A 20,626-nucleotide genomic window follows, 5' to 3' on the forward strand; every position below is an offset into this window, starting at 1 on the left:
CCATCGCTGCCATGTTGGATGACCATTAACAAAAGAATTAGCTTAGTTTATTGTTCTTGTCATCCAACATGGCCACCAGTCTTTGTCACTTGAATTTTCTGCCTATTTCATGCCAATTTCATCACATGCCATTTACATTGTCTGAGACTAGTTACTGGGGGTGGGAGATTATTAGCTCTGTTACCTTCATCCTAAGGACCCCTATAAGCTTTCTAATGCAACTGTAGTTCTATTTGTTCCATTTATATATAATTGTTTTGTGTGGACTAAAAAATTTAATCGCGTTCAATTAAGCTGTTTAACAATTTCTTTTTTTTGGGGGGGGGGGGGGGGAGAGGAGGGTGAAAGGGGGTCAGAACCTCCCAGTTCTCCTGCTTCCCATACCTTTATCTCTTGACTCCCGCCCTCCTCCATTTTGCCCCGTCCCCTGTAAATAAGGACACTCAAAACACATACTTATCATTTAGCTGCGCAATCCTTTAGCTTTTTTTTCCTTTTTTGCTTTGTTTTCAGGCTTGCTCCTCTAGCTCTTCGCGTCTTTTAATTTTTCCTTCAGTCCAGAAGTCTCAAGATAAGCTAAATGTAAGTCAAAAAGCATTTGGGTTCTTGTTTTTGAAAGGATTTTAATGCTTTTAAATAAATGACTCCCGCCTTCATGGAACTCCCACTTCCCACCCTTTCCTCTCCTGCCTCCTGCCCCCTATTCTTCTGGGGCTCCCGCCCCCCTACCCCCCCCCCCCAATTTTACTCATGGGTGCACAAATATGCAAACTCAGCAAACTATTCAATCTGATTAATTTTTAGGGTAACTGGGGTTACACTTATTAACTATTTACACTTATTAACATTTGTTATTTAGAAAGCCTCATTTTAGAAGTGACTTATCCTTTGAGGTATACAGGCTTAATAAACATGAGGGAAATAGACTAGACATTTTGCAATGAGAGTGGCTTTGTGAGTATGTCAGGTCAGTGCCCTTTAAGCAATACATTTTGGTTAAATAAAGGATTTCCTTAAACCTATTTTTTTTAAAGGTGAACACCATTCACCAAAAAAAGACAATAGAAGGACATTTTCATTACTTTAATTTGTGTTTATTCCATAAACAGATAGTCTTACAATGCTAAGGAACAGTATCCAACTCTATAAGTTTAACAATCCTGAAGAGATTCCTCTATCCTTACAGAGAGTATGCAAGTCACAAAATAATATATTAAATATTGATGTATACAACTTGAACCCACTGGACATGTCAGAAATGTGTCCTAATACAGTCTGGCACTCTGTTTCACTTGGAGTGAATGCAAAATAAATTTTATCCACATGGATAAAGAAATATCTAGATAAGGAAAACAATGGAAGCTGGAAAAGATTTTTTGACTCAGAACTTGAAAAATATGGAGGTGAAGTAACACTAACTGGAAATCTAAACATAAAAGACAGTCGTAACATTATTAAAGTATCAGATCCTTTTTTCAAAGAAATTCTTGAAATCTGGTCAGAAGCCAATTATGAAGAAAAGATTGTATCAGACTATCACTTTCGGTCATCGCCCTTATGGTATAATTCACTAATAAGAGTTGGGAATAGACCAGTGTTTTTTAAAGAATGGTTCCTCAAAGGAATAACAAAAGTAGAACATTTAATGGATGACTCCGGAAAGTTTCTCTCGCTCACTGCTTTCCAGACTATACATGACCTGACAGCCCGACCTTTAACCTTTCTTGGAATCATTTCTTCAATAAAACTTCTTCAAAGATATATACCCCATAACATCAGAACCTCCATTAAACATGAAAGTTTCTTGTCAAAATTTTTAAAAAGCAGAAAACCTAGTAGACTAGTATATAAGAAACTTGTATCAGGAAAAAGTGAACCACCCAATCAAAGTCAACAAAAGTGGGAGGAAGACGTCACTCTCGCAACAAAACAAGAGCTCAACTGGAAAAAGGTTTACCAAATGGCTTTTCAATGTACAAAGAGCACAAAACTTATAACTTTCAATTTTAAATTTCTTCATAGAAGAATATCAACAAACAACTTCTTGAAAAAAATTGGTCTCGTCGATAGCGAGAAATGTACTTTCTGCGAAAGAGAAACAGAGAAACTTGTACATTTATTTTGGGCTTGCCCAAAAACTCAATATTTTTGGAACAATTTTGAAGTATGGCTACAGTCTTGCCAAGTTATTGCCAAGGAGACACCCTTAGAGCCTGATACAGCACTGGGCCTAAGGCCGGATAGCTCTAAACATAAACTCCAAATTAACTTCTGCTGCTTAAATGCTAAATATTACATTTGGCTATGTAGACAGAAAAAATGTTCTCCAAAACTAAATGATTTCTTACTGTATTTAAAACATATCTATGAAATGGAAAAAAATACAACTACAATCGTTTTAAAAAAGTGGGAGCCTCTGTTGCCTCTTTTGTAATCTCTTGACAACTCGACCCTAGTCCCCTGAAAACGAAAATAAAAATGAAAGGAAAAGAAACAAGGCGCATATATATATACCATGCATATTTTCTGTAATTTGCAACTCGGAATGTACATTAGTGACAGGAGTAAACTGGTATGATCTTACCGTGCTAGAATTGTAAGAAGGGCAAGTAATCTAATTATGTTGTATTGTAAGCAGTGTAAGTATTAGTATTGTTAGTAGCGTGAGTATGCGTATTATATAGAGTGAGTGTTAGTATCGTAAGTGGCGTAAGTAACAAGTTTTTTTGTAAGTAGTGTAAGTAACTACATTAATATTGTATTGTAAGTAGTACAAGTAGCATTTAAAAAGAATAAAGAAAAAAAAAAAAAAAAATTTTATTAAGGCATCAAGTGTCTGATAACTTTCATATAAATGGGAATCCTCAATATTCTAGCCTGCTTTATGACTTAAGCAATAAGAGCAATTATCAAACTATTGTACAAATAAAACTGTGCATGGACTTGAGTCCAATTGCCTTATACACAAGCTGTCCCTCTGGGCGGTAGTATTTCCAAGATCCTACCGGCCAGAGGGACAAGATCACAGAAAACTGAACTATTACTGTAGAGTGATAATCTAGTGTAGTGTGACTAAAGAGCAATGTATCAAACTATTCTACAAATAAAACTGTGCATCGACTTGAGTCCAATTACCTTATACACAAGCTGTCCCTCTGGCCAGTAGTATTTTCAAGATCCTACGGGCCAGAGGGACAAGATCACAGAAAACTGAAAATATTACTGTAGAGAGATAATCTAGTGTAGTCTAAGACTAAAGACCAATGTATCAAACGATTCTACAAATAAAACTGAGCATGGACTTAAGTCCAATTACCTAATATACACAAGCTGTCCCTCTGGTCGGTAGTATTTTCAAGATCCTACCGGCCAGAGGGACAAGATCACAGAAAACTGAAATATTACTGTAGAGTGATAATCTAGTGTAGTGTGAGGCTAAATAGCAATGTATCAAACTATTCTACAAATAAAAATGTGCATGGTCTTAAGTCCAATTACCTTATACACAAGCTGTCCCTCTGGACGGTAGTATTTCCAAGATCCTACCGGCCAGAGGGACAAGGCAAAGGAAGTTTGCATTCGGGGATCCGTCGAATCAATAAAAAAATTCGTCCTTAAAGAACGACGTATTTAAAAGCGTTTGTGCCTATTATAAGTCAAAGACGTCGACAGTCTAATGTGTTAGCCGGCGTACAAATTTACGGTTTACGAACTAGACGGGAAGAGATCTAAAGAAATATACAGCATTTGCCGAACAACTCACTGCTTTACTCTCTACACATTATTCTTAACTTGTCAGGTGAATAAAAAGGTACTTGTCTTGTTGATCAACATAGTTTTACCGCTGGCAATTCGCATATTTATGTGACTGGTATAGTCCGCCATATTGGAATAGCCGACAATTTCCGAAAACTGCTCGACTCGGAAACTCGCTCCTAGTACTCCTCGGTTGTCCTTCTGAGCGGTAGGATTTAGGCACAACCCCAAAACAGCCCCATGACGCTTTCCGACACCTAACTTGACCCAATCTCCCGCGCAACCTCGGAACGGGCAATATCGCGGCGGAATATGAAAGTTTTGTATCATATGCTAATCTCATTGACAGCCATTAGTTTTTGACAAGAATTTTCATTTGTTACAAATAGAATACGATAAAGCTCCAATAAAAAGCTTCTTACTTTTTTTTTTGTTCAGCATTACAATTGTGTCTTTCGCTGCCCGAGATGTCATCAAATGCTGCGAAAGGCAACAGACTGACAAGTAGTGCGCAAGAAGTAGTGATAAGCGGCGTTTTATTGAAACTCCTTTTTCTAAGCGGTTCCACTTTTGTCTCAGAGAAGGAAATGCTCAGAAAATTACTGAAGAACAATTTACAGTACGGTTCATGTTGACTTGTTCCTGAAAGGGAAACCCTATTTGACAAGGCCAAAATATGATATAGCGACAATCGTGGTGTTCAACCTGTCCTAGCAAATTCTACTCTTCCAGTCAATGCTGAAGAAATTAAACCTAAAGGCTGGGCCCTGAATCGAAAATGACGAAAAAGGCCACTCGTTTCAATGAAGAATGCCAGGAGACGGCAATAAAAGTCGAAGCAATTACTTTAGCACAAAAGATAAGGCGCTCAAAAGAAGAGGCTAGAATTAGACGGTTCACCTTTGATGAGTTCCTGACTCCTTGCCACGTTTAATTCTTCCTCTCGAGAACGGCTTCAAAGCTCAGAAACAGACAGGAGAAGGTCCTCCAAGAAGACACAACAGCCGCTGAGAATCAAGCCGCAGATATTTTTGACAAGTGTCAGTTAACTCATCCAATTGCTTATGACTCATTCAACTTGTGTGCCTTAAACGCATCTATAATGTCTTTAAAAAGCTAAGCGTCAACATTAGTGCTTCGCTTGATAGATGCGGGTATTTTAATGTGCCCTGCATAGGGTTGAAAACTAGTCTTGTGCAGACATGCAGCTGTGCTCCATCACAGAAGTGAACTACATTAGCGGCTGTGGGGTGCCTCAGGCTCATAACGAATGGTGCCTACAAAATACAAACGTGTTTCCACCAGATTAAGAAAACGTGGAAAAAGTAGATCTTAGCCAGGGTTATTAGAATCCACGCAGAAAACTGGGGTTAGTCATTAATTTTTCTGAGATAATTAGCTACTGGTGGCATTTTTCTGAAAAAAAGGTAAAGATATTTCTTCACAGATTCTCCGAAGGTTCGCCTTTACAAGCAGAAAACTAAACATATTAAAAAAACATCTTTAAACTACGTGGTAAGTGGTAACATAAAAAACTCTTTTGATATGTATTTAATGACAGAATCGTCGCAACAGCGCTTTGAGCGTCCCTGGACAGCACTCCTCTGGCTTAGCCAAAATACAGTCTACATAACTTTTCCTCACAGCCAAAAACTAATGCATTGTTGAATAGGCTTGCCACTTCCAATTCATACCATAAAATGTAGCTGTAATCACCCCTTTTTCAAAAGTTAAATGAGTTGTTTCATCCTTTCGAAAACTTTGTCGGTGTCCGTTACATTTTTTCCTGTTACTTCCCAAGTAAGTTAAACATTGACGTGTCTCGCAGTTGTTTTGCGCGCGCATTATGCCATCTACAGTTGAATTTCGGTGTGATTTTTTCTACGGATACGATAAAAGCTAGTTTTTCAGCAGGAAGCCGTTCACAGTTAGTGCTTGGCGATATGCTGCTTTTCTGGTAATCCCAGTTTTAGTACAGGCTCGCAATTTTAGTGCGAAATTTGTTTCGGCCACAATAGGACTTTTTTTTTAAGTCGCACGCTTGGTAGGGTAGTTAATTACGTCACTAGTTCGAACCCAAGCGTGCGCCTGGAGTTTATATATACCATGCCTTACGTAATGCACAGACCGTGTGCCCACAAAAAAGAAGGTACCGTCTTTAACTGCCCTTCGGTAATTTTCTGAGCATTTTCTTTTCTGATGCAAAAGTGGAACGGCTAAGAAAATGTAAGGAGTTTGAATAAAACGCGTACGTCGCTTACCATTACATCCTGCGCACTATTCGTCAGTCTGTTGTCTTTTCCAACATTTGATGGCACTTCCGGCAGCGAAAGACACAACTGTTCCGCTTTATCTGATCTAAACATGCTCTACCCCATTAATTTTTCCCCTAACTTTCTTGCATCCTATTAATTTTTTTTACCCAAAAATCCAGTATCCTGAAAACCCCTAATAGGGCCTCACTGATGAACTGATGAAACTGATGAAGATACACAGATCATAATCTTTTGACCTGATACTGTCCACCGTTTTCTTTTCTTTTCTTTTTTTTTTTTCTAATACACGACCCCCCCCCCCCCCCTACCCCGACCTACCCACCTATCCAGCAAAAATAACCTAGGAAATGCCTGTAAGGAAAAGTTCATGTTCAAATCATTCTGGGAAAGCCAGTTACTAGTTTAGCCACGGAATTGCCTAAAATGGCTTTAATGTCGGTTACATTTTCACTTCCTACCCACCCTACCCCTACCCGTTGAAATGTGCATTTGTCAAAAGAAACGCAATCTCTGGAATAATGGCTGGTGCACAACAGATAAAAACAGGACTGAGCTTAAACGAGTTCTTGATGAGAATCCTCGATTAAGAGGAGGATTTTAAAGGCTGCTAACAGACTTCTGGGTCAGTTAGGATCTCAGCAAATTGTTAATCTTCTTGTCCTGCGGCTCATGAGACGAAAATAAATTTACGGCGGCTCATGAGACGAAAGACAAATAATATTGATTGATGTTGTGAAGCGGGCTTCGGAGAGTTGAAATCTGCTTAACCGTGAGGATGTCTGAGAGTGATTTCGTACACTAATCACCGAAAATGTGGCTGAAACATACTGGAAATATAACATGCGGCATCGTGGAACATCCAGTTGTCGACATGTCGCGAGGTAAGTGGAATATATCATTATTTTCTCTGTGCATCGTTATTTTCACGTTATTATGCTAATTAGGACGACGGTCTTTGTTGACAAAAGCACAGCTTAAGCTTCTTCTTCTAACATTTTTCAGTTTTAACTGCCCCAAAATTTTATTGCATGTTTTTACAGGTGAGACATTGCTGGAGGGTAGTTTTGGGATCTCAAGTGATGTACTTTTGGCGATATTTTCCTTTAAATTTCGCCTTTTTTATGGCGCTTCATAAGTCGTCCGAAAGGGAAGAAATTTAAACTTCTGTAAAAAAAATCAGGTGATGATCAAATTTAATTTACACTTTGATCATTCCTCTGAACTTAACGTCATCTTGAAGTAAATATGTTTTGTCTACTTCTTGTCCGTTTCAAAAATACAACTGTCGCAATGTCAATTTACATGTAAAATTTTAGAGGGTCATAACTCTTTTAGTATACGAATCTCTGAGCAAAATAAAGGTTCTAAAAGAAGAGCTATGCTATAGGTATACCATATCTAAATGGCTAGTTTGGCCCGTGAAAAGTAAGCGCGTTAGACGAAAAACTATAAAGGGTATTTTGACCATTTGCCCCTTTTTTGGACGAGCGAGCAAGAACTTGGATTTCGCAGTCCTCTTTTTGACGCAATAAAAGAAAATCTGAATTTCCCGACCTGTCGTCGGATTCTCCATATTGACAGGCAGTGGCTCTTAAATTATTTTGTCCAGCAGTTGCTTTAACATGCATCGTTGTTCCATTTTGTATTAGTATAATTTCCAGAGGTGAATATAAGAATTGGACATTCTGATTGGTCGAAAAGCTGATCATATGACGCTATATTCACCCCGCTAGAGCTTGGCTACTAAGCTCGCCGTTTTTGCCATCTCCACAAGTAAACATGGCGGACAGTCGCTGAATGAAGTTTTCATTTATTCGAAAGACATCACTCCAAGTCTAGGATTTTTGAAAGGATGGAGGATCTGCAAAATGACTGCTGTCGCCCTTGGACCAAAAATCTTCTCAAGAACTCGAATTCGAGGTTTTTAAGAATCGTAAACGCAGTGGTTGCGTCGATCGCCAGCAGGTCAGATCGAGTGACCGAAATTTATTTTTCTTCAAACCAAAACTACTCATTTTTATGCAATGATGACAACTCTGAATGAAGTCAACAACGATAAAACAAAGGTGCCGGATGAATTTATTTTTCGTAGTGTTTCGCGCGTTTGTTTTACTGCCGAACTCGATGAGTAACATTATTCACAATCGGAGTACATGTAAGCTTATTATCAAAACTACGGCTGCATATATGCACACGAACAATTGCGCCTGTACTTGTTTTCATGTTTTAGTCCGTTATTTCACTAGAAAAGTTGAAAATTTACAGAGTATGTAAATAACATGTAATTAACATGTAAATAATCAAAAAGAGACTGTAAAGAATAATTTACATGATTTTCCCCCTTTTACATGTTTTGGAGGTTTCATGTAAAAAACATGTAAATATTTTAAGTGAAACATGGAAATGATGAAGAAAACACTGTAAATGTTTCAAAGCAAAGGGCCAAGATCATGTAAATAACATGTAAACTGTTCCTGCAAATACTGTAAATAGCCTGTAAATTTCTTGTGATTCAACCTGGAAACCCGTAAATAACATGTAAATTTAATACAGGGAGGCTGCCATAATACTGTAAATAACATGTAAATAAAAAAGGGGAGCCTGTAAACAACATGTAAATAAAAAAAAGGGAGGCTGTAAATAACATGGAAAATGATAACAGGAGCCTGTAAATAACGTGTAAATCAAAAAAGGGAGCCTGTAAATAACATGTAAATCGAAAAAGGGGGCCTGTGGCAGTCTGTCGCTTTGGACAATGCTTAGGTTGAAGATTCTCGCCTAAGAAAGTTAGGGGAAATATTAATGGGGTAGAACATGTTTAGATTAGATAAAACAGGACACTAATTGAGTAGGAAATCGTTGAGCTGGATTTAACAGGATACAAGATATTTAGGACAAAAATTAATAGGATAAGGGATACACCGACACCCCCCCCCCCCCCTCCCTCCCCCTCCCACTATGGGGCCTCAACAATGGTCTGCTATTTAGGATAAAATAAAAGTATGTCAACTGCTATATGCATTTATTCTGGACTCTTAGTACGGAATATGAAAGTTTTGTATCAGATTTTAGGGGTTTTGAGGTTAGGTAACGGAGCTCCTTGTTAGTAATTTCGAAGCCCACACTTGTTACACTGAATAGATAGATATAGATGGTGCTGGAGAAATAAACAGAGAACTAAATGTGTCCCGAATTCTGTACCGTGTAACACGAATTTCTTACATGACAACATTTGTGTCTGCAAAGAGATCAAGGCACAATAGTCCACATTATAGTTGTAAACAACTATCCTAATCTCATTGACAGCGATTAGTTTTTGACGAGAATTTTCATTTGTTACAAATAGAATACGGATAGAACCCCAATAAAAAGCCTCTTACTTTTTTTTTTTTTTGTTCAGCATTATACTTGTGTCTTTCGCTGCCCTAGATGTCATCAAATGCTGCGAAAGGCAACAGACTGACAAGTAGTGCGCAAGAAGTAGTGATAAGCGGCGTTTTATTGAAACTCCTTTTTCTAAGCGGTTCCACTTTTGCCTCAGAGAAGGAAATGCTCAGAAAATTACTGAAGAACAATTTACAGTACGGTTCATGTTGACTTGTTCCTGAAAGGGAAACCCTATTTGACAAGGCCAAAATATGATATAGCGACAATCGTGGTGTTCAACCTGTCCTAGCAAATTCTACTCTTCCAGTCAATGCTGAAGAAATTAAACCTAAAGGCTGGGCCCTGAATCGAAAATGACGAAAAAGGCCACTCGTTTCAATGAAGAATGCCAGGAGACGGCAATAAAAGTCGAAGCAATTACTTTAGCACAAAAGATAAGGCGCTCAAAAGAAGAGGCTAGAATTAGACGGTTCACCTTTGATGAGTTCCTGACTCCTTGCCACGTTTAATTCTTCCTCTCGAGAACGGCTTCAAAGCTCAGAAACAGACAGGAGAAGGTCCTCCAAGAAGACACAACAGCCGCTGAGAATCAAGCCGCAGATATTTTTGACAAGTGTCAGTTAACTCATCCAATTGCTTATGACTCATTCAACTTGTGTGCCTTAAACGCATCTATAATGTCTTTAAAAAGCTAAGCGTCAACATTAGTGCTTCGCTTGATAGATGCGGGTATTTTAAAGTGCCCGTTATAGGGTCGAAAACTAGTCTTGTGCAGGCATGCAGCTGTGCTCCATCACAGAAGTGAACTACATTAGCGGCTGTGGGGTGCCTCAAGCTCATAACGAATGGTGCCTACAAAATACAAACGTGTTTCCGCCAGATTAAGAAAACGTGGAAAAAGCAGATCTTAGCCAGGGTTATTAGAATCCACACAGAAAACTGGGGTTAGTCATTAATTTTTCCGAGATAATTAGCTACTGGTAGCATTTTTCTGAAAAAAAGGTAAAGATATTTCTTCACAGATTCTCCGAAGGTTCGCCTTTACAAGCAGAAAACTAAACATATTAAAAAAACATCTTTAAACTACGTGGTAAGTGGTAACATAAAAAACTCTTTTGATATGTATTTAATGACAGAATCGTCGCAACAGCGCTTTGAGCGTCCCTGGACAGCACTCCTCTGGCTTAGCCAAAATACAGTCTACATAACTTTTCCTCACAGCCAAAAACTAATGCATTGTTGAATAGGCTTGCCACTTCCGATTCATACCATAAAATGTAGCTGTAATCACCCCTTTTTCAAAAGTTAAATGAGTTGTTTCATCCTTTCGAAAACTTTGTCGGTGTCCGTTACATTTTTTCCTGTTACTTCCCAAGCAAGTTAAACATTGACGTCTCTCGCAGTTGTTTTGCCCGCGCATTATGCCATCTACAGTTGAATTTCAGCGTGATTTTTTCTACGGATACGATAAAAGCTAGTTTTTCAGTTGGAGGCCGTTCACAGTTAGTGCTTAGCGATATGCTGCTTTTCTGGTAATCCCGGTTTTAGTATAGGCTCGTAATTTTAGTGCGAAATTTGTTTCGGCCACAATAGGACTTTTTTTTTAAGTCGCACGCTTGGTAGGGTAGTTAATTACGTCACTAGTTCCAACCCAAGCGTGCGCCTGATGTTTATATATACCATGCCTTACGTAATGCACAGACCGTGTGCCCACATAAAAGAAGGTACCGTCTTTAACTGCCCTTCGGTAATTTTCTGAGCATTTTCTTTTCTGACGCAAAAGTGAAACGGCTAAGAAAATGTAAGGAGTTTGAATAAAACGCGTACGTCGCTTACCATTACTTCCTGCGCACTATTCGTCAGCCTGTTGTCTTTTCCAACATTTGATGGCACTTCCGGCAGCGAAAGACACAACTGTTCCACTTTATCTGATCTAAACATGCTCTACCCCATTAATTTTTCCCCTAACTTTCTTGCATCCTATTAATTTTTTTACGCAAAAATCCAGTATCCTGAAAACCCCTAATAGGGCCTCACTGATGAACTGATGAAGCTGATGAAGATACACAGATCATAATCTTTTGACCTGATACTGTCTACCGTTTTCTTTTTTCTTTTTCTTTTTTTTCTAATACACGACCCCCCTCCCCCACCTACACACCTATCCAGCAAAAATAACCTAGAAAATGCCTGCAAGCAGAAGCTCATGTTCAAACCATTCTGGGAAAGCCAGTTACTAGTTTAGCCACGGAATTGCCTAAAATGGCTTTAATGTCGGTTACATTTTCACTTCCTACCCAGCCTACCCCTACCCGTTGGAATGTGCATTTATCAAATGTAACGCAATCTGTGGAATAATGGCGGGTGCACAACAGATAAAAACTGAACTGAGCTTAAACGAGTTCTTGATGAGAATCCTCGATTAAGAGGAGGATTTTAAAGGCTGCTAATAGACTTCTGGGTCAGTTAGGATCTCAGCAAATTGTTAAACCTCTTGTAAACGGCGGCTCATGAGACGAAAGACAAATAATATTGATAGATATTATGAAGCGGACTTCGGAGCGTTGAAATCTGCTTAACCGTGGGGATGTCTGAGAGTGATTTCGTACACCGAAAATGTGGCTGAAACATACTGGAAATATAACATGAGGCATCGTGGAACATCCAGTTGTCGACATGTCGCGAGGTAAGTGGAATATATCATTATTTTCTCTGTGCATCGTTATTTTCACGTTATTATGCTAATTAGGACGGCGGTCTTTGTTGACAAAAGCACAGCTTAAACTTCTTCTTCTAACATTTTACAGTTTTAACTGCCCCAAAATTTTATCGCATGTTTTTACAGGTGAGACATTGCTGGAGGGTAGTTTTGGGATCTCAAGTGATGTACTTTTGGCGATATTTTCCTTTAAATTTCGCCTTTTTTATGGCGCTTCATAAGTCGTCCGAAAGGGAAGAAATTTAAACTTCTGTAAATAAAATCAGGTGATGATCAAATTTAATTTACACTTTGATCATTCCTCTGAGCTTAACATCATCTTGAAGTAAATATGTTTTGTTTACTTGTTGTCCGTTTAAAAAATACAACTGTCGCAATTTCAATTTACATGTAAAATTTCAACTCATTTTAGAGGGTCATAACTCTTTTAGTATACGTACGAATCTCTGAGAAAAATAAAGGTTCTAAAAGAAGAGGTATGCTATAGGTATACCATATCTAAATGGCTAGTTTGGCCCGTGAAAAGTAAGCGCGTTAGACGAAAAACTATAAAGGGTACTTTGACCAATTGCGCCTTTTTTGGACGAGCGAGCAAGAACTTGGATTTCGCAGTCCTCTTTTTGACGCAATAAAAGAAAATCAGAATTTTCCGACCTGTCGTCAGATTCTCCATATTTACAGGCAGTGGCTCTTAAATTATTTTGTCCAGCAGTTGCTTTAATATGCAACGTTGTTTCATCTTATATTAGTATAATTTCCAGAGGTGAATATAAGAATTGGACATAATGATTGGTCGAAAAGCTCATCATATGACGCTATATTCACCCCGCTAGAGCTTGGCTACTAAGCTCGCCGTTTTTGCCATCTCGGCAAGTAAACATGGCAGACAGTTGTTGACTGAAGTTTTCATTTATTCGAAAGACATCACTCCAAGTCTAGGATTTTTGAAAGGATGGAGAATTTGCAAAATGACTGCTGTGGCCCTTGGACCAAAAATCTTCTCAAGAAGTCGAATTCCAGGTTTTTAAGAATCGTAAACGGAGTGGTTGCGTCGATCGCCAGCAGGTCAGATCGAGTGACAAAATTTATTTTTCTTCAAACCAAAGCTACTCATTTTTATGCGATGATGACAACTCTGAATGAAGTCAACAACGATAAAACAAAGGTACCGGATGAATTTATTTTTCGTAGTGTTTCGCTCGTTTGTTTTACTGCCGAACTCGATGAGTAACTTTATTCACAATCGGAGTACATGTAAGCTTATTATCAAAACTACGGCTGCATATATGCACATGGACAATTGCGCCTGTACTCTTTTTTATGTTTTAGTCCGCTATTTTGTAGTCTTTGATATTTACCTCTAAAAATTATACTAAAAGAATTATTCATCTCAGGCTCAGTGAACATTGGTGAATATTCACCAATGTTCACTTTGCCTTTGGCGAATAATTGTTAAATATCAGAAAGACCAAAGATAAAAGCTTCGCATTCGTAATAAAGGCTAACATAAAACTTTTAATTTTGTTCCTGTAGGTAGCTGCGAAATGTTTTAACATTTAAAAATTTTGTAAAATAAAACAAAAACGTAAACAAATCCTCGAGAGTACGAAGTACGGACCTGGAATTCATCTTTAAATAACGTGACGCATTTTGACTATGTCGTGGTCTAATTTAAATATGCAATGATATGATTCTATTTATAGATTGCAATAGTTTATTTTGAATGATCTTACAGTCAAACCAAGTGAAGCGTTCCCCTCAACATTACATCAATGAATTGATTATTTGAATATTGAACCCGCAAGTCGTTTCTAGAATGCAAAAATGAACTGATTATTGGAAAATTAAAGCCACTAGTGTTTTCAGAATACCGCTAAATGGGTTTAATGTTCCAAAAAAAATCAGTTTCATATTGACATTTAAAATGACTAGCGAGGGGTGTACGCTTCACTTGGTTTGACTGGAATGGTAACTTAATGGTGACATTTCAATTATTTAACAGCTCCAGTTACTTTGTTATGTCCAATTTAAGTTATGTAGTGGTAAAAAGAAGTTTTTAAAAAAATCAGCAGAATTAACATTGTTGCTAAGTAGCCAGGCCAAGTAGCTTACATTAGTAACGTAATACTTTTTGTAAATTTTATTGTAACGTGATGTGGTTTCTTTGTTTTAATTTCCATGTGAATTAAGTGTTGTTTTGATGTTTGCTACGAAATGATAAACATTAAAAAAAAAACCTTTTTTTTTTAATCTCATGAAATATGGTATGTCTCACTTTTGTGACATTGTCCAATTAAAGGATTAGTGACAATTCAGTGTCTCGCTGCCTTGTTCTGCGATGCTGTAAAAATCTGATTCGAAGCTCTCGCTAACATTTAGTTAAAAAGGTCTTTGAAACAACCCTGTTTGCATCAGTAGTTAGTATAGTGTGATCGTCCGGTGTAGGGTAGTTGTGAAAAGAACTGTTGTTGATGACTGACGTTTCGACAACCTAATTAAGCGGAAGACATCTTCAGAGTTAAGTGAATAGTGTTAGTCAGTCGATGCTGTTTACCTCGTTTAGAATAAAAGAAAGAGCAAAAAAATTGTATTAAAACCACGTTCTGTTGACATCAGTTGCAAAAAGACCTTGTATTTGAAATACGTTTTAACCTTTTAATTCAATTGTGCTGTTTGAATTACATTGTGGTAAGTTACAAATATGTGCAAGACTGAAACCTTTGCAAGATAGACCAGAAAGCGACATATAATAATTTCAAATATTTATTTCATTAATCCACCTCGCTTGTAATTACACCAATACTGCAGGGCACAATAAAATATCTAAAATAAATTATCACAACTCTACAAACTTAATAAAAGTAGCGTAAACCATGCATTTGCTACATAAAGTTCTGAAAATAGTATTTTCTAAGTAAAGCAAAGAAATACGGTTTCATTTTCAACAAGAAAGAACCGAAATCTTACGAAATCTCACGGACCATAATGTGGCCGGTAGATCGGCAACAAAACTTATCTTTACCGTCAGACGAAATTAACTACTTTTGATAAAAAAAAAGCAGAGAAATATATAATTGCATATTTCATGAAAGTTTAAAAATTAAGCTAGTGGCTCTTTTAACAATGTCTATAACTAAATTACAATTTCTTAGGCATCAGCGCCGGCCGTCCTCTGTTTTTCCTCCTCCTCTGTTTCCTTGGCGATGGTGATGTCATCGGAACTCTTGCGGGACAACATAGCTGGGTCACGGGATGCTTTTATCGTCAGCAGGCCTTCTTTTGACAAGCATCAAGTCACCGATCTGGGATCTACGTCATCGGGCAGCACAATACAACGACTGTACGTGTTACGTGACTGATGACGTTCAGATTCCTGTATTCCAGTGACGGTCAGCATATTTCCACGGAGATGGAGCTTGATCTCTTCTGGTTTGAAACCATTAAAATCCAACTTGGCCTCAAATTCACCGTCGTTTCCTTTGTCTTGCTCTTGTTTTATTCCCTCGATGACGAGAACACGGTTATCTAGGTTAATTCTTGACGTGACAGTTGTCGGGTCGACACCTGGAGGAAGTTTGAAGACTCTCGTGAACTCGCTCTTATCGAATCCATCTTTTTGTTCGCATTGATGCTGGCCATGTAAGATGATCTTTTCGCTATCTACCTCAAGCGAGATTTCTTCAGGTTGGTAATGCCCAATCAGCACACAAGCGATCTTTACTGCTCCGTGGTGAGGCCTTTCCATGGCTCGTTGGTAGTTTGTTTGTCGCTGTTCGCAAGCACCAGCTAGAACAGCTTCTCTCCATAAATCAAAGAAAACGCCATAGCCTCTAGGAGCTCGGTTGTAGTAACTGCAATAGGAAAAATGGAACTATTTGAACGCTAAAGACACAGCAATATATTTTCCTCACCCATAACATCTTCTGAACGCATCTAGGTCCCTTAAAAGTTTATAAAGTGGAACCTTTCTTATAATGTATGGACATATCTTGTTCACGGTAAATCTGGCTAAAATTCTGAATTTGGATATTAAACATTTTATTTGTTGCGTAAATGTATTTTGTACGCTGTTCAACAGAGCCCTAAGCTTCTTGTAAAATGTCTTCAGTTGCAACCACAAACCAATTCTTCAGCATAGACATGCGTAAAAGATCCGTGCTAAAAATCTTCCTGAACCGTTTCGATCGAACGTTTTACAAAAGTGCATACTACCGAGGCTCAGAAAATGATTTGAAATTTACCTGTATGGATCGTAGGTTGGAAATCGGTTAACGAGAGGCATGCTGTCTTGAAATTCTTCTCTTGATATTTGTCTCTTCTTGTATCTTGCTTGTAGCTTCCTTGAAAACTTTGTAAACTTATGATCGCTCAGTTAAAGACCCCCTTATATATCCGACGATTCTCTTCTGAAACGATTGAAATTAGTAACATTATACACTAAGTTAATGCTTCGTCAGTATGACAGAAAACATGTTGACCATGACTCAGTGAGAGTGGCGAAAACTATTTCGTTTTCATTTTTGTGCTGACGCGGGTAATTTCTAAGAAAAAGATAAAGAATTAAACAATAAATAACTGGACTGCTTACCGTGAAAACTAAACTTTGTTGGCACCAATACTAAGGAGCTTACATTGGTTGCCAGTTCATTTTAGGATTATTTTCAAAATATTGTTGTTAACTTACAAAGCTCTGAATGGACTGGCCTCTGATTACATTAGAGACCTACTGCGATTTAACATTTCTGGTCGGACACTACGATCTTCAAACAACAGGTTGCTTGATGAGCCTAGAGCAAATCTTAAAACGTATGGTGAAAGGGCTTTTTCCGTGGCGGCACCAAGGCTCTGGAATAAACTACCCCTCCAGATCAGACTTTCATCATCAGAGGCAGTTTTTAAGGCTAATCTTAAGACTTATCTTTTTAAGCGTGCATTTGATTTGTAGTTTTTACTTTTTATTTGTAGCCTAATTGTATTATATAGCGTATTTAATTCTTAGGATTTTAACTTTTAGGATTTAGGATTTTAGGTTTTTAAAGAATTAGGATTTTAATTTTAAAGTATTGTAAAGCGCCATGGACAATTAGTGGAAAATGGCGCTATATAAATGTATATTTATTTATTTATTTATTTTATTTATTTATGATAAGGGTTTCCGGCTGCCTGCTCAGACACGTGGAATTTAGGTGAAACTAACAAACGGATCACAATCTCGATTGGTTATAAAAAAACCCCTTGATAGTTTTCATAAGATTTTCAGATTTCTTGTAAGAACTGGTTTTGAAGAAGCTAAGCAACATGACATGTACTCTTTTGGTGTTGCTGCACGTGAAATTTTTCGACCTCTCGATCGTAAAAAAATGTTCATGCTAGTTTTGATTGGTTGATGTTCTCTTAATTCCCCCTGGGGTTTTCAGCAAATCCAGCAGATGTAGTTTAGATTTTTCTGGTGAGTCTCGAAAAAAATCGTGTGCTGAAAGGTTAACTTCACTGTGCTACCTAAATACTGTAGGTGTTTCGTTCTTGTTCATTTTAAAGACGTAATATTTGATTGCAGGACCCCATAATCTGGAATCTCCATCTCTCATACTAAACCTGGGCCGTCAACTGTTCCCTTGTTGCCTGGGCTTCTGGTCCGATTACAGGAGCTCCTTGTCATTATTAATATTTGTTGCATTATTTCTGTTTGACGAATGTTCTTATTATGGCTTAGTTTTAATTTGATCAATTAATTATGTAATCGTCATTACAATAATGCCATGGTTTAATTTGAATATGCACAGCCATCATTTCTCTTTTGTAAAGGTTGAATTAAATATGCAATCATCATGTACATTGTGTAATGTTTCGATTTAAATATACAATTCTCATCTCTGTTATTGAAAAGTTAAATTTAAATAGCGTCACGCCATCTCGACCACCTAATTCGATTCTATCTAAAGATTGTGATAGATTATTTGGAATCATTGGCGCAATTTAAATTGTGTCACGGCTCAATGTATTATGTGATGTTTAATTTAAGTTAATTAGTGGTGATTAGAAAGTTTTAAAATGGCGAACGTTCAGTTTTAAAAAATTATTGTAAAATAGCCAAGCCAAGTAGATCAGTTACTTTTGCTCTCCCATGAAGTTTCTAAAATGGTGCTAGCGAGTTGTGTCTTTCTGACAGTTAAGGGCTAATGACAGTTAACCAGTGGTTCGTTGGTTTAATTCTTTTTTATTATATGGCTGAATTGGTTCCTGATGAAAAGGAGAGTTCTAATTAACAAATTGACGTCATTTTTTATGCGTCTGTCCTCTTATTGATGATAAATAGCGTCAAAACATTGTCAAAGTGGCTGTGGAACCACGAACCGCAGGCGAGTGGTTCCGCAGTAAACTACTTGATTATCCGTCTGTACTCTTATTGATGATAAAAATGAGCCAATCAGCACGCGAGAAATTAGAGAGGTATTGTAAAATTGGCCGGATCTCTTTAGCTGTCCAAATTTTGCAATACCGACCGCTATTTTGCAAGATGGACCGCTGACGGATAGTCTACAAAAAAAAAAAAAAAAGAAAAGAAACATTATGTTGAGCAGAAATCCTTGCAACTTCATGTTTGCATTTGGTGGACAATTTCAGGTAAATGTTCAGAAAAGCGAAGTGAGAAACTTAAATAAATGCTTACATTTCGCGGCCGCGTTTACCGAGAATGCACCCTGGAGATGGATCAATTTATAGAGCCGTTTTAAATTCGATGGTCCTCGCGTGCGGTTCGGTCGATGGACCTGAAAAAAAAAAAGAAAGAAAGAAAGAAAGAAAGAAAGAAAGAAAGAAAGAAAGAAAGAAAGAAAGAAAGAAAGAAAGAACGCACATACAAAACTCGACCAATATTTGTCAATACGGACCTCCCGCTAACTCAGTATCATAAATATCTTTTTCGGAAATTTCGAGAGCAAAATGAAAATGAAACCGTTTTTGTCCGGTCACATTGTGTCAGGAAAATGAATATGTTATCTGTCATTCTTACGAAGCATTGACTAAGTGTTTAATTTTAGTAATTTTAGTAACTTTTAGGACAGGATCGTCGGTATAGAAGGAGATTTTCATCTGACCGGTCATCAGTTCAGAAAATTTTCACGGGAGTTAGATACAAGAAGAGACAAATATAAAAGAAGTTCAAGACAATATGCCTCTCGTTAACCGATTTCCTACCTACGATCCATACAGGTAAATTTAAGATCATTTTCTAAGGGATTGAGCTTCCATCAGTAGTATGCCCTTTGTGAAAATTTACTATCGCAATGGCTTAGGAAGATTTTAGGCCTGATCTTTCACCCTTGTCCATGCTGGAGAGTTGGTTTGTGGTTGAAACTGAAGACATTTTACAAGAAGTTCAGAGCTCTGCTGGACAGCGTAATATTTAGAAATACAATTCAACAGAATGTTTAAAATCCAAATTCAAACTTTTAGCCACTACTGTTAAAAACTATATACATTACAAAATAGATTCCACTTTGTCAAATTTTTAGGGACCTAACAGCGATGGGAAATTATTATTTGTCAAGAGGATTTATAGCTCTGTTTTCACTTAGCATTCAATTCATTTTGTCATTTTTTCCCCATTGCAGTTACTACAACCGAACTCCTAGAGGCCATGGCATTTTCTATGATTTATGGAGAGAAGCCGTTCTAGCTAGCACTTACGAACAGCAAAAAGGAAACTCCTAACGAGCCATGGAAAAGCCTCACCAGGGCACAATAAAGATCGCTTGTGTGCTTATTGGGCATTATCAACCTGAAGAAATCTCGCTTGAGGTAGATAGCGAAAAGATCATCTTACATGGCCAACATCAATGCGAACAAGAAGATGGATTCGATAAAAGCGAGTTTATGAGAGTCTTCAAACTTCCTCCAGGTGTCGACCCGACAACTGTCACGTCACGAATTAACCTGAATAACGGTGTTCTCGTCATCGAGGGCATAAAACAACAGGAAGACAAAGCAAACGACGGTGAATTTGAGGCCAAGTTGTATTGTAAGGGTTTCAAACCAGAAGAGATCAAGCTCCATCTCCGTGGAATTATGCTGACCGTCACTGGAATACAGGAATCTGAACGTCATCTGTCACGTAACACGTACAGTCGTTGTATTGTGCTGCCCGATGACGTAGATCCCAGATCGGTGACGTCATGCTTGTCAAAAGAAGGCCTGCTGATTATAAAAGCATTCCGTGATCCAGCTATGTTGTCCCGGAAGAGTTCCGATGACATCACCATCACCAGGGAAACAAACGAAGAAAACGAGGAACCAAATCAGAAGACGAGCAGTATTGATGCGTGAGAAACTGCAATCTAGTTATAGACACTGTCAAAAGAGCCAATAGCTTGATTTCAAGACTTTCGTGAAGAATGCAATTATATATTTTTTCTGCTATTTTTTCTGTTTACGTCAAAAGTAAAAGTTGGGTTCTGGTGTCAACCGGCCACATAATAGTTGTAAGATT

The 20,626-nt window shown here is 37.8% G+C and overlaps 1 protein-coding gene and 1 pseudogene across 1 annotated transcript; one reads left to right on the forward strand and one right to left on the reverse strand.

Moving 5' to 3' along the window:
* Positions 1 to 15,302: 15,302 nt before the first annotated feature.
* Positions 15,303 to 16,656, reverse strand: LOC145485422 (heat shock protein 23-like). The gene is made up of 2 exons (XM_081464088.1): positions 16,380 to 16,656; positions 15,303 to 15,989 (listed from the first exon to the last, which is right to left on the reverse strand). The coding sequence occupies exons 1-2, from the start codon at positions 16,418 to 16,420 to the stop codon at positions 15,428 to 15,430; spliced, it is 603 nt and encodes a 200-aa protein (XP_081320214.1). The 5' UTR covers positions 16,421 to 16,656; the 3' UTR covers positions 15,303 to 15,427.
* A 1,681-nt stretch (positions 16,657 to 18,337) lies between these two features.
* LOC145485376 (alpha-crystallin B chain-like) lies at positions 18,338 to 20,624 on the forward strand (annotated as a pseudogene).
* The last annotated feature ends 2 nt before the right edge of the window (positions 20,625 to 20,626 follow it).

The sequence above is a fragment of the Orbicella franksi genome, chromosome 4 (genome assembly GCF_964199315.1).
Source record: "Orbicella franksi chromosome 4, jaOrbFran1.1, whole genome shotgun sequence".
NCBI classification, from domain to species: domain Eukaryota; kingdom Metazoa; phylum Cnidaria; class Anthozoa; order Scleractinia; family Merulinidae; genus Orbicella; species Orbicella franksi.

What these genes read in the sequence shown, in the direction of transcription:
- LOC145485422 (XM_081464088.1), bottom strand. Translation starts at nt 16,420, where the DNA reads ATGCCTCTCGTTAACCGATTTCCAACCTACGATCCATACAG. An exon ending in CCAACCTACGATCCATACAG is followed by an intron (nt 15,990 to 16,379) that starts GTAAATTTCAAA and finishes TTCCTATTGCAG; the next exon opens with TTACTACAACCGAGCTCCTA.